Source organism: Microcaecilia unicolor, chromosome 14 (assembly GCF_901765095.1).
Source record: "Microcaecilia unicolor chromosome 14, aMicUni1.1, whole genome shotgun sequence".
Lineage (NCBI taxonomy): Eukaryota > Metazoa > Chordata > Amphibia > Gymnophiona > Siphonopidae > Microcaecilia > Microcaecilia unicolor.
This window is the reverse complement of record NC_044044.1, coordinates 13001570-13015769: the sequence shown is the minus strand read 5'-3', so window position 1 is coordinate 13015769 and position 14200 is coordinate 13001570. Positions and strand designations below refer to the sequence as shown.

Sequence of the window (14200 nt, the reverse complement as noted above, 5' to 3'; positions counted from 1 at the left end):
CCCTACATTTCCATCCAGTGTCTTCCCTCTTTCTCTCCCCATCCTTCCACCCATCTACCCTCTCTCCTGATCTTTCTATCTAGTGTTTCTCTCTCTCTCTCTCTCTCTCTCTCCCCTTCTATTCAGTGTCTCTCTATCTCACTACTCTTTTCTGTTAAGTGTACCCTCTCTCTCTCTCCACATCCTTCCAGTCTCTTGCAGTAGTCACAGTGTTGTTATGCAGACTGGGAGTGCCTGTATTTCTCTACCTGGATGATTGACTGATCAACAGCATGTTTCAGGGGGATGCTCAAGAATCAATGCAGAGGACTATCCGGGTTTTGGAGCTGCTAGAATTTGTAATCAACTAACCAAAATCCCATATCCAACCATTCATCAATTGGAATACATAGGAGCCCTGCTAAACACAGTGCAAGCTCGAGCCTTCCTTCCTCAGGATCATGCAACTGCTCTAATGTCAATTGCAGACCAGGTTCACAGCAGCCAGCAGGTATCAGCTTAATATTGGCGCTTGGCTTTCCTTCTTTCCCCCTCCCTCATTCTTGGCGACTTTAACATTCATGCTGATGATCCCTCCAACTCTTACGTCTCCCAGTTCCTCATCTTAACATCCTCCTTCAATCTTCAACTATGCTCCACTTTCCCTACCCACCAAAATGGTCACTGTCTTGATCTTATCTTCTCCTATAACTGCTCTCCCTCCAATTTCTTTACCTCAGATCTTCCCCTCTCTGACCATCATCTAATAACCTTCACACTTAAACTTCCTCCTGCCCAATCCCGTCCAATCTTAACCAATTTATCTAGGAATCTCCAGGCCATTGACCCTACTACCCTATCCTCCAATGTCTCGAACCTCTTCTCTACCACTGCACCATCCAAATCTGTCAATGATGCCGTCTCTTCCTACAATATTATTCTATCCTCTGCCTTAGACACACTTGCACCTCTCATGCCCCGTCCTATAAGACGTACCAAACCTCAGCCATAGCTGACCTCTAAAATCCGCTACCTACGTTCCTGTACCCGTTCCACCGAACACCTCTGGCTGAAATCTTGTGCCCTTGCTGACTTCACACACTTCAAGTTCATGTTGACCTCCTTCCATTCTGCTCTCTTGCTTGCCAAACAGGACTATTACATCCAGCTGACTAATTCTCTCGGCTCAAACCCTCGACTTCTCTTCGCCACACTAAACTCTCTCCTCATGGTACCTCCACCTCCAACTCCCCCCTCACTATCTCCCCAGATCCTAGCTGAGTTCTTCCATGACAAGGCTCAGAAGATAAACTTCGAATTCTCTACCAAACCACCCCCACCTCTCCCTCCCCTTGTCCTATTTCCTCAACCCCTCCGTCCTTTTCTTCCTTTCCTGAAGTCACTGATGAAGAAATATCACATCTTCTCTCCTCCTCAAAACGAACTACCTGTTCCTCTGATCCCATTCCTACCCACCTGCTGGGCTCGATGGACCTTTGGTCTTTCCCAGTATGGCAATACTTACGTACATAAGTACTTATGTACTTATGTCTTCCGCCATTTTGTGAATGCCAAATGCTGGAAATTTGTTATAAAGTTGCACTTCATAATTTTTTTACTGTCTTGGTTTTTTAGTGTTTTTTTTCCCCTGAAGCAGCTTGGATTACCGAAACAGGGAACCCCTGTCGGGACTGAAGGTTCCAGCAACAACTCTGCAACAAAAAGACTTATTTTCCAGCAAGGACCTCCTTCATCACTCCAACCAGCAGCCTCCATCAAAGAGGAGGTGTACTACCCGTGATGGCGGGGCATTGGAGATGGTCAGCGAGGTGTGAAGTGAACAACGCGAGGCATGGAGCGGCTCGTGGTCGGACGGCGTTGCCCTGCGCCACACGCAACAGATGGTGGATGGGAACAGCTCGGAACTCATCCTACTACACTGAGCTAAGTACTAGTCTACTGATTAAAAATATATCGGTGGGATCTGGGACTCAGGAATTGGGAGAACTGTGGGTGCCCTCCTCTCTCAGAACTTCTCAGAAAGAGACTCTGAGCATCGACAGTGGCGGCAGGGGCTGCTGCCTGCCCCCGACTCCTCCCTCCAGCAGCTGATAAGGCGATCATGGATGCGGAACCCCCGAGTGATTTCTGCCTGCCTTACTGCTTAATTACCTCTGCAGCACAGTTGTCTCTCCTCAGCTTCCTACCTCCAACCACTGCAGCAGCAGCAGGTGATATGGCGATCGTGGATGCGGAACCCCCGAGCGACTTCTACCTGCCCGACTGCTTAACTACCTCTGCAGCACAGTTGTCTCTCCTCAGCTTTCTACCTCCAACCACTGCAGCATAGTTGTCTCTCCTCAGCTTCCTTCCTCCAACCACTAATATAGCTCTCAGAACTACGGAGCCTCTGTTCCCTGGGGCAATCCTCATAACACGTAACTGAGATGCAAGAACGCCCTCGGCGGTGGATCGCTGAGGTGAATGACCAAGGCAAGCTGCACGAACTGCCCATCAAAAACGACCAGGGCTACACAGCAGTCCACAGGACCAGGGCTACACCGCAGTCCACCGGACCTACCTAGATCTAAAATTGTGAACAAAGCTGCCTAGAGAACTAAGGATCTCTGGAACGTCATAACTACAGGCAGCACATCTGAACAACCTCCCCTGCTCACCAACATTACAAAGGACCCAGAGCCACCACTGATCTCAATAGCCCAAAGCCAAAATGAAAACACACAAGACCAGAACACAATGATTCCATCCCAAAGCCAAGACGAAAACACATAAAACTCACAAGACCAGAACACAAGACTAGAACACAAGATTCCAACCCAAAGAACAAAGACCTACCACACCCCATCTAACATGGCCTACTAGCAGCCCTAAGCGAATTGATACCATAATGAACACCGGCAAACTGCTCCTAACAATCTACTCCTTATCTTTGATCCACCTAACACTAACCACTCCACTCGCTGAAAGCAACATCATACCCATACTACATAACCATCAAAGTCTGACCAGATACACCACACCTCACCAAACTGGCAATAACCAAAGCAAAGGAAGAACACCAACATGCGGACAACCTCAACATTAGGGAAAGAAAAGTCATAACAAACCCACAACAACAAAGAAATGACAACTGACAAAAATCCACATAACACTGAACATAGATGACCCTTATCAAAAAATTAAAGTGGGTTACATCAATGCCAGATCCGTAGTAAATAAAGCAGCAATAATAACAGACTGGATCATGTCAGAAAACCTCGACCTGCTTTTCATCAATGAAACCTGGATCCATGATCAAAAGGACCCTATAATCCTAGACCTATGTGCCCCCTGGGATACAAAATCACTCACTGGATCAGAAAGGAAAAGAGAGGCGGAGGCAGAGCACTAATCCATCAATCCCACTTCACCACCGTAACCACTGCCGAGTCCATAACATCCCAACTTGAAATCACCTTAATTAGAATCCACCACACTACCGTGCTTGACCACCTAAACTGTGTCTTGTTTTATAGACCACCAGGTAATTGGAACAAATGCCAATCACACTTCATGGACTTCATATTAAACACCTGTGTAACCGACCCCAATATACTAGTATTGGGAGACATCAACCTTCACCTAGAAGACCCAAACTCTACCAACGTATGCGAATGCAAGGAATTCCTCCACTTATGGGACCTTAAATGGCCACACATTCAAGCAACCCATGTCAAAGGCACACAGTCGACCTTATCTCACACAAACTGTCCACAGACCAGAACCTAATAATATCAGATATTAAATGGACAAACACACCATGGTCAGACCACTACAAACTAAACCTATCCCTACTCTGGCAGAAAAGGGTTCATATCATATACAAGAACACACAACCTACAGTACAAGAGGCCAAATAGACTCGGAAACATTCTGGCAACAGATGTACAAAAATGAATGGACAGCACAAACGGACGCTACATACTGTCAGATTGGGATAAAAGATGCAAAAACGTATTAGTCGAAATAGCACCCTTACAAACAAGAACTTCACGTAGACATAACTCGATACCATGGTACAACGAAGAACACAAACACTCAATGCATGGAAACAAACTCAAAGAAAATACAAATATGCAATAAGACAAGCCAAAAGGTTATACTACAAAACCAAAATAGGGCCTGACTACAAAGACACGAAAAAATTATACCAACTTGTGAACAAACTACTAGACATCACCTTGGTCACCACAACCAACACAGACATCCCATCTGCAGACAAACTTGCCAAATACTTCAATGAAAAAATTGTAAATCTACGTAACACGCTACCTCAGAACATCACCCACATATAAAACTTCATTGAGTGTATGGACCCAACCCTAGGTGAATACCCAGCGGACAGATTATGGACAAACTTCGCTCTCCTCACCGCTGAAACAGTTAACCAAGCGATTAACAAGTTCTCCAAGACTCACTGTAAATTGGATACCTGCCCCAGTTACCTAATAAAATCCGCTCCCCACCGCTTCAAGGCAGACCTCACATCCCACTTAAACTACATGCTTCAACATGTTCTCTTCCCTAAGGAAAATGGCAACATCCTACTCACCCCAATACCAAAAGATCCCAAGAAAAAATCAAACGAAATCACTAGCTACCGCCCAGTAACATCAATCCCACTGGTAGTCAAACTGATGGAAAGCATGGTAACCAAACAACTTACTGACTACATAAACAAATTCTCAATACTACACGAATCACAATCAGGATTTTGCTCCATCCACAGCACCGAAACAGTAATAATTAATCTCTTAGTCAAATTCAAACAAGAAATTGCAACAGGCAAAAGTGTACTCCTACAATTCGACATATCTAGTGCGTTCAACATGGTAAACCATAATATACTGCTAAGCATCTTAGAATACTTCGGGATTGGTGGAAGTGTACTTAGCTGGATCAAGGGTTTCTTAACTATTAGAACATATCAAGTGAAATCAAATTCGAACATATCATTACCATGGAAAGCAGACTGTGGAGTACCCCAAGGATCACCACTATCACCACCCCTTTTCAACCTAATGATGACCCCACTAGCCAAGTCCTTATCCAACCAAGACCTTAACCCTTTCATTTACACAGACGACGTCACAATATACATCCCTAACAAACATGATCTAACAGAAATCACCAATGAAATCAAACTCAGCTTGAACATCATGAACTCATGGGCGAATGCATTTCAACTAAAACTTAACACAGAAAAAACACACTGTCTCATCCTCTCATCCCAATATAACACGAACAAACCCACCAACATAACCACCCCAGATAACACCCTCCCTATCTCAGACAGCTTGAAAATTCTCGGAGTTACAATCGACCGAAATCTCATGCTAGAGAGCCAAGTGAAAGCTACAACAAAGAAAATGTTCCACTCAATGTGGAAACTCAAACGAGTGAAACCTTTTTTCCCCGAGGGAAATATTTCGTAACTTGGTACAATCTATGGTACTAAGCCATCTAGACTACTGCAATGGAATCTATGTGGGATGCAAAGAACAAATCATAAAGAAACTCCAAACTGCTCAAAACACAGCAGCCAGGCTTATATTTGGAAAAACGAGATTCGAAAGCGCCAAACCCCTAGGAGAAAAACTGCACTGGCTCCCAATCAAAGAATGTATTGCATTCAAAATCTGCACCCTGGTTCATAAAATCATCTACGGCGAAGCCCCGGGATACATGACAGACCTCATAGACCTATGCATCCAGCTTCTCCTATATAAGCACACAACTATGGAACGCATTAACAAGCACCGTGAAAACAACATATGACCACCTAAACTTCCGGAAATTACTAAAAACTAACCTGTTCAAAAAGGCATACCCTAACGATTCAACTTAAATGCCTTAACCCTGCAACACAACAAAACCAAAGCTCATACTGGACTTAACTTAACTCTTCCTCCCTACGATTCCCCAATTTTATTTTATTTATTTGTAGCATTTGTACCCCACATTTTCCCACCTATTTGCAGGCTCAATGTGGCTTACATTTGCCGTAATGGCGCTTGCCATTTCCTGGTAACAGAGTTACAAATGGTATAGCGTTAAGGTGCATACATGCATGATGTCATTCATGGAACAGATCATGGTATGTTTACATACCATGTGCATACATACATGGTGAAGAAGAATACATTATGGTATTGCATAAAGGTTCCTGAGTAATAAGTGGTATAACGTTAAGGTGCATTCATACATGGTAACATACATGGACAAGATCATGGTATATTTGTATATCATGTGCATACATGCATGGTAAAGAAGAATACATTATGGTATTGCATAAAGGTTCCTGAGTAATAAATTGGATTGTGACATACATTAGGTCATCGACTATAAAGAGATTCTATTCGACAAGAGGTTTAAAGTGGTAGTGCTTAAATATAGGTAGCAAGGAGGGTAATCAATCATATGATAGGCTTTTGGATTTGTATAGATCTTGTGTAGTGTTATTATTTAGTGTTTAAGATGGATGATTATGGTATGCCTTCTTGAAAAGATCTGTTTTTAGTAGCCTTCAGAAGATGGTTAGGTCTTGCATTGTTTTTATGGCCTTCGGTAGTGCGTTCCATAGCTGTGTGCAGATGTATGAGAAACTGGTCGCGTATGTGTCCGTCACACAGGAACTTCACTTTACCACAACATCACTCTATATTTGTTCATACCGGCATTGGCGATCACCTTTACGGTATTATGTAAGCCACATTGAGCCTGCAAATAGGAGGGAAAATGTGGGATACAGATGCAACAAATAAAATAAATAAATATTGTGATTATACCAAGATAAGTACTGTGGAGTAATGTGTAAGTGGGCAACTGAGAACTGTATATAATTTTCAAGTCAAGCAAGTGTTATTGCTACTTAAGGGCTGTTTTGGTCCATATATTAGTGAAATTTTTTTTAATGACTGATCATTATTGTGAGCCACCTATATATTGAAGGCTTGCCTTATGAATAGCTGTGTCTCCTTTTGTCCTCTGAGGCCTTTTTTTCTCCACTTTTTAATATTTGGGTGACCCTTCTGATACAGATTATTTATGTAGAACTTGTTGTTGTCTTGTGTGGTTAGAATTCTACAGATTCCTTGTGCTAGTGGCACAAAGCCTTACCCGGGTTCCCAATCAGAGCCCACAAATTGTCAAGAGTCACTTCAGAAGGCTTAGCAAAAAGAAAAGAAGGACATTGTGGAGAAGATACCTGCTCCTGAGCTGAAGAAACCACTTCTTGCTCACTTTCCGCGGTACTCGGCTCTCCTGCAGGTAGAGATGAACCCGCTACTGTTGCTTGGGGATCCGGAACAATCGACTGACGATTGATTCAGAGCCTCCTGGTGAACTGACTCTACTCCACTTCCCGAGTGGAGTCAGAGACACCTACAGCGGCAAACTGCTGCTCTGCGGCCGCATGGGAGGAGTTCTACAGTTGGGACTCAGAGTGATGTCCAGCCCTAAGAGCGCCACCGGGTCTCCACTAACCGCGGGCGTCTCAAGCAGGCTGCCTTCCAACTGACACGGAATCTGAGGTCTCACCACAAAAGAATCTATAACACCTGCAACCTGTGGGGGTGGTCGCAGTGAGGCTCCAGCCGCCAGCCTATCCCTGTGTTTCAGCACCGTGAAGAAAACTTTGGCAGGAGAGGAGAGACACAGCACACGTCGGGTGCATAGCGCCATCTTGAATCTGAAGCATGTCTTTGCCCAAAACAATTTTGTTTATTCAAACTTTGCAATAAACAAAATTTCTTCACAAAACATGAACATTTGCTTCATATTTTTCATTGTTCATTTGTTAATTTTACTATCATTTAAAAAGAAAAAAAACAGTTCACATATGAGGATTAGAACAGTATGGCACCTATCACAAAAGAAAGATCCTGACAGTTGCCCATTTCGCCAATTTCTTCATCAGAGGCTCTTCTTTATTAATTATCCAACAAAAATACGGACCACCGCTGAAAACTGGATCCTCTTCACTTGTTTTTGGTTATTTTTTGGACCAGTGATTGAATTGTCGCTAAAGATACGCTGTGTCTCACCAACATAAAAAAAAAAGTTGGTGGTTGACATCTTGTGACAACTGAGGTGCCTTTTCCCCCCGAATAATGATAACGTGGATCTGATTAAGTTCTCTGTGAGTTTACGTTTACATTAATTATCACATACTTTCTCAGAAATATCTGATATATTAGCCTGAAGTCCTCAAGAAGACATTTAAAAATACAAATGTTATTATGTTAGTCAGGGCCGGTCTTAGCAAGTGCGGGGCCCTGTGCAGACCAATTTGATGGGGCCCCACCCCAGCTCCGCCCCACCCTAGCTCCACCCAAGCTCCGCCCCATGAGGGCGGGATCAGAGCTGAGAGAGGGAAAAGAAGGCTCCTAAAGCGCCAAGCAGCTGAGGTCGCACGCTTTTCACTCCTGCCGCTGCCTGTAACCCGACGAGGTAACTTTTAAAATTCAGAGGGAGGGGGACTGGAACTTGGGCGGTCGGGGGCGGGGCAGAGGCGCGCCGCGCGGGGCCCCCTTGAGCGCGAGGCCCTATGCGGTCGCCTCGCCCTAAGACCGGCCCTGATGTTAGTGATTTGTACAGCTTTAGCAGCATAGGAGCTGCTGTTTCAAAATAATTGGGAATACTAAATGCAAATTGCTGTTCCCTGGACACATTGAAAACATTTTGTTTATATGAGGGTGCTCAAGCTGCCACCGTACCACAAAACTGGCACCTGTAGTTATTATTACTGGGACGTATTACCTGCCATTTTGGATAAGAAAATTCACTGTTTGGTTTAATTTCTTTACCAACTGCCACCCCTTACAAAAAAAGATATTGGATAAGCACCAGTTCATTAGACTAGTCATAGTTTTAACCCTTGGGGTGCATTTTTAGATATGTTGCCCCTGCTTTTCCTAAAGACTATGTGACCCATGGATGCAGGAGAGGGGAAGGACAAAACCAGGACTGGCACGACCTATCCCTGATGACCTGGAGCCAGCAGGCCTCTGTAAGTATATAATGCTCTGAATAGTTTTCATTTACAAATGGGGCATGGCATGGGCTCCTTTAAGATTGGAGTTTTGTCCTGGGTATTGTCTGGGCAGCTGGCCAATGAAGCACACCTGGCTCCGCCTCCTGCAAGCTCATGCTACCATTGGTCCCGGCTGATGCCCTGTGGTCCATTACTCCCCCTTCTCCCCTCCTTGGTAGAGCTGAGGCTTGGAATCCAGTCTCTGCAGCATCCAACTCAAGTCAGAAATGAGCGGGGGTGTCTACGGTGGTGGTAAGGATTTCAGAGCTATTTTTATTTTTCTGTTTAATTACATCACAAAAATGACTTCTATTCACATGTATACAAATATCTGTTTATATGCATTTGTGTAATATATGATTGTCTGAGTGTCTTCAGCATCCTTTGTTGCTGAAGATGTGAGAATCGGAGGAGAAAGGATTTAAATCATCAGTGTGCTCAGTGCTGCCAGTTTCTTATCAAGGGGCTCTTACGGGCTCTGCTGCACTTGAGAGGCTGTTTGCTTTCAAAAAAATAATTGAACAAGGAAAATCCTGGGAGTGGCCCCCTTCTTCACATTTTAATCCCCAGTCTCTGCTTTATGCTGGATATCGTACAGGCTTTTTCCTCTCCCCTTGCAAATCTGCAGCAGGCTTGGCTGGATTCTAGGCAGATTGGTCTCTCTGTGTTGGTGTACAGCCCAAATGCTTGTTTCTCTTTGCCCCATTACCATTGCCGGGTGTCTGCTGAGACTGATGAAACGAGAGAGAAGGAATCGTTTTGGCAGGGATGCAAAGCCGTCAGCATTTGTATTCGGAGGGGAGTGCTGCCCATTCAGCTTTCTTCTTTTTGTGACCCTGGCTGTCAGATTTCAGGTGGAGGAAAAGTCAGGTTATTATCTGACAAAATGAAAAAAAGGACCACTTGGGGTGGAGGGAACTGAAAGAGATTCCAGTGGCACATAGGACACTGTCAGGCCATGGCAAGTTCTTTTCGGATATTTGTTTCTAGCAGACAGTATTAGATCTCGGAAGAGAAAATGATCAGGCTCAAAACATCCACAGGTTCCATCCTCCTGTCAGCACATGGTATATCAGTTATACTAACACTGTTTTTGTTCGATCGTTTTGTTTTACATGCCAACAAACTGGTTTTCCCTTCTTTGCTAGCAAGCCCTCATAGCATGGGTGATGTCAGTGGAGACTGCAAAGGGAGCTATTCCAACTTAGTCATACTAAAATCTCTTGAGCTGCCTCACTGCACATGCGTGTCCCACCTCCTGCTTTCGCCTTCGGTTGTGCATCACCAGTGCTTGCATCCAGACATCCTTTCAAGTTTCAAAATGGACTTCAGTAAGTTTCTGCGGGTCAGTGGCACTTTTACCAACAGCACCTTAGATTGCTTTCAGACATTTTAAAGTTTCCTTTATTTTCCATGCTCAGCCCAGTATAGGCCTCAGCCCAGTCAAACATTGTTCAAAAATCAAATTTCCCTTTGGCTATTTTTCTGGATGACATAGCCCAGAAAAAAAAAGCCCCCAGTAGCTGTAAGAAGTGCACTTAGTGCAACAGGACCATACAGATACTCATAATTGGTGCCTTCAATGCCTGGGGCCTGACCATTAACTCTTTTGCTGTAAAGTGTGTTCACAGATGTCCAAAAGAGCTCTTTATGGTCATGAGAAGCAGCATAAGCTAATTTTTGGTGCCGATAAACTTGGTCCATCAACTTCAGCATTGGAAGAATTGGTCTCCGTGGGTCCCAGAGCTGCATTAGATACTGGGGACACATTGGCTTTGAGGGTGCTTCATTCACCCTCGACACTAAGCATCCATAGATGCTTCCCCTGAAGAAGGGGAAGGAGTCATCCCCAACTTCATTGACGTCAAGGGCTTGTGATGCCAAACACCAGGTGGAGGCTGGTACATATCAACATCGCACCTCATCAGAGTACTAAAGCAACAATGTCATTGATATCCTTGACATGCCCATGACCTGAGGACCACTCATCTTCCTCATAATTGGAGGTGGCACAACAGCCTTCAAGGATCCAAGACCTGGCATCCAATACTTCTCAAGAGGACAAGGGTACTCCTACTGTATTCCATCATCGAGTCCCTTGCCTTCACAGGTTGGATGTTGAGAGAACAGTTGTAGCTTCCCTGAATTTTCCTGAAACTGTTTCACAAGTACTTCTGGTTTTCAGGAGAGATTCCACTAGAAGGTTTTAATGGGTCAAATGGAAGAGGTTTGCTCTCTGCTATGATCCATTCGGTTAGGGTACACCTTAGTGCAGCTGGTGCTTAGCACCATCATGTAGAAAGTAACCCTGTCCCAGTACAGCTTTTAGTTGTTTGCTTTGTGCAGGGTTTGCTTCTATCGAAGCCTCCCATCAAGCCTCTTGCAGTTTATGGAACATCAACATTGTTTTAGCCCAGTTGATGAAAGTTCCTTCTGCATGCAAAGTCAATTGAGCTCCAGGCTCTGCTAAGTGATCCATCTTCTACTAAAGATTACAGCAACAGAGATGCCAAGTTACCTGGTTCCAGGCTGGCAACATTTTGGCCAGTCCTGTTTTGAAATTACATCTCAAAGCAGTGTGGGATTTGTTGTACCTGATCCTGCCATTGAAATCAGTGTTGCGAGTTTCATAATGCACCAGGATGGGTTTGACAGAAATCCAGGACTACCCAAAATCTCCAGCCTGGAACTGGGGAACCTACCATCTCTGCAAAGGTGTGTGGGTGTGAGGTGTGTGTGTGTGTGAGGTGTGTGAGCGTGTGTGTGAGTGTGAGTGTGTGAGTGTGAGTGTGTGTGTGTGTGTGGTGGTTCTGCGCACTTGTCCTACATGTCTTCCAAAGGCAGTGTCAGTTTTCCATCATAATCAGTCTATAATCCTGTCAATATTTTACCAGGTTTCACTTCCACAAAAGTTAAAGCACACTACATACATAGGATTGCAAGAGAGCGTTAGCAGATTAAAGTCCTTAACCCAGAAATTTTCAACCCTTTTCATCTCACAGCACACTTATATGCCGCTAAAATTGTCAAGGAACACCCCCACAAATGGTCCAGCATTTTACCTTGTAGCCCACCCTATCCCCATACATGATCTGGCATTTTACCTTCTCCCACCCCCACACATGGTTCAACATTTTACTTTCTTCCCCTCCCCCCCCAAAAGAAATAGTCCAGCATTTACCTTCTCTTCCCCCCAACCCTCACAAATAGTTCAGCATCTCTCCCTCCTGTTCCTTCTCCAACCAGCGACCAGGCATCTTCTCTTGTCTCTCTTGCTCCCCCCCCCCCCCCATGTACCTTTAAAAAAGGTTCTTGTCTGTGGTGGTCAGCAGCAGTGAGCAGCAATTCATAACCTACTTGTGCCAACCCTGGAGCCTTTTCTCTGACGTAACTTCCTGTTTCTCACCTATGTGGAAGCAGGAAGTTACATCAGAGAGAAAGCTCTGGGGTTGGGACGAGCAGGCTGTTCGCTGGCACCAACTGCTAGAGACAAGAAAACTTTAAAAACGTACACTCCATTCCAGCACAAATTAAGCTGGTCCTGCTAATAAATGACCCTCAACTCCTGTGGCACACCTGCGGACCAGCCATGGCACACTGATTGAAAAATGCTGCCTTAGCTATGGGGGTAGCTATCAACAAATGCACTCTATCCATTTGGCTTGTAGACTGCAGTTCCTTTGCTGATACCCAGGAAGGCTTTGGTAGCCCACCTGAGATCAGCTTCTATGGAGGATATCTGCAGAGCTGCAACATGGATACCTATTCATATTTTCATAGCCAATTACTGCTTAGAAAAGGACTCATGATGCTACGGTAGGTTTGGCCACACAGTCTTCCATAATCTCTTTGAAGATTAGAGTTCGCTGCATCTTTCCCAGGCCCGTTTCTTTTCTGTTCCGGAACACCTTCCAAGAGAATAAAGGGCCAGGCCGTCTTATTGTTTCCCCTTGTTTTCTGCTGAAGGCAGCCTGTGCCTAGGGAATCCAGTGCTATCAGGACTTCCTATTCTGTTTGATGTTGGAGAAAATCAAGTTACTTACCTGTAGCAGGTGTTCTCTGTGGACAACGGGATACAAAGCTTCACAATACCCACCCACCTCCCCAAGTAGTTGCATTCTACTCTTGACTAATAACTCGACTGTGGTGGTCCTGCATGACAGTGGCAGGCGGTTCGAAAGCTTTTAGAATGATTAAGCTAGAGTAGCTTTCCAAATGGGCTCCATTAGCGATGTCACCCATGTTGAGAGGACTTGTAGCCCACTGTCCACAGAGAACCCCTGCTACAGGTAAGTAACTTGGCTTATTGGGCCCTAGACAACTTATACACATAAGTTATGATGTCACAGGATGGTGACTCTGACACCCTGATACAACATCATGCTGACAGCTTTATCATGATGTGATGACACAAATTATGTGCACAATCTGTTCTGCATGAGGCAGGCCATGCTGGACGCCAGTATTGGGAGAAGGACAAATCAAGTGCCACAACCTCACACCCTGTGGTCTGCAGTCAATCTCTGGGGAGGTGTCTGATTTGCGCAAATACAGGCTCTAGGCTGGGTGGTGGCATTTTAGTTTGGGGGGGGGGGGCTAGCACATGGCTAGTTAACCTATGCCTTAATCTTGTTCTGGCCCTCACTATTTTCAGAATACTTTTTGAAAGGGCCCCCTTCCTGGTTGTTGCTGCCATTATAATCTGAATAAATCAGAGGATGCCGCTGTGCAGATTGTCATCACAGCCCCTTTCCCTTTTTAGGCATCACTCTGATACACATAATGCATGAACACAGGACAGACAGCTGAAAAGTGGATCTTCATCAGAGTCCCAAGCAGATGTCATACTGATACTAGATAATGCATGAATACAGCACAAAGATTTGAAGGGTGGATCTTCATGACAGCCCCAGGCGGGTCTTGCACCGATCTATGTAAAGCAGAAATACACAGCAAGCAGTTAAAGCACGGGAAGGAAAATGTTTTAAATTGGGAGATGTGGCCGCAGTAAAAAATATTCCAGAAAAGTATGAAAACTTGAAAAGTAAACTATATAAGATCAATAAAGAAAGAAAACCTAGGAGAATGCACTAGAACCAAGGAGAAGAAATGCTGATATACTGAAGA

The 14200-nt window shown here is 44.6% G+C and overlaps 1 protein-coding gene across 1 annotated transcript in view; it reads left to right on the top strand.

The window, feature by feature from the left end:
* The first annotated feature begins 9300 nt into the window (after positions 1-9300).
* ACTL6B (actin like 6B) overlaps positions 9301-14200 on the top strand; it is a 52030-nt gene continuing 47130 nt past the window's right edge. The window contains exon 1 of the mRNA XM_030187782.1: positions 9301-9325. Within this exon, the coding sequence (XP_030043642.1) occupies positions 9301-9325 (25 nt within the window). The remainder of the gene's footprint in view (positions 9326-14200) is intronic.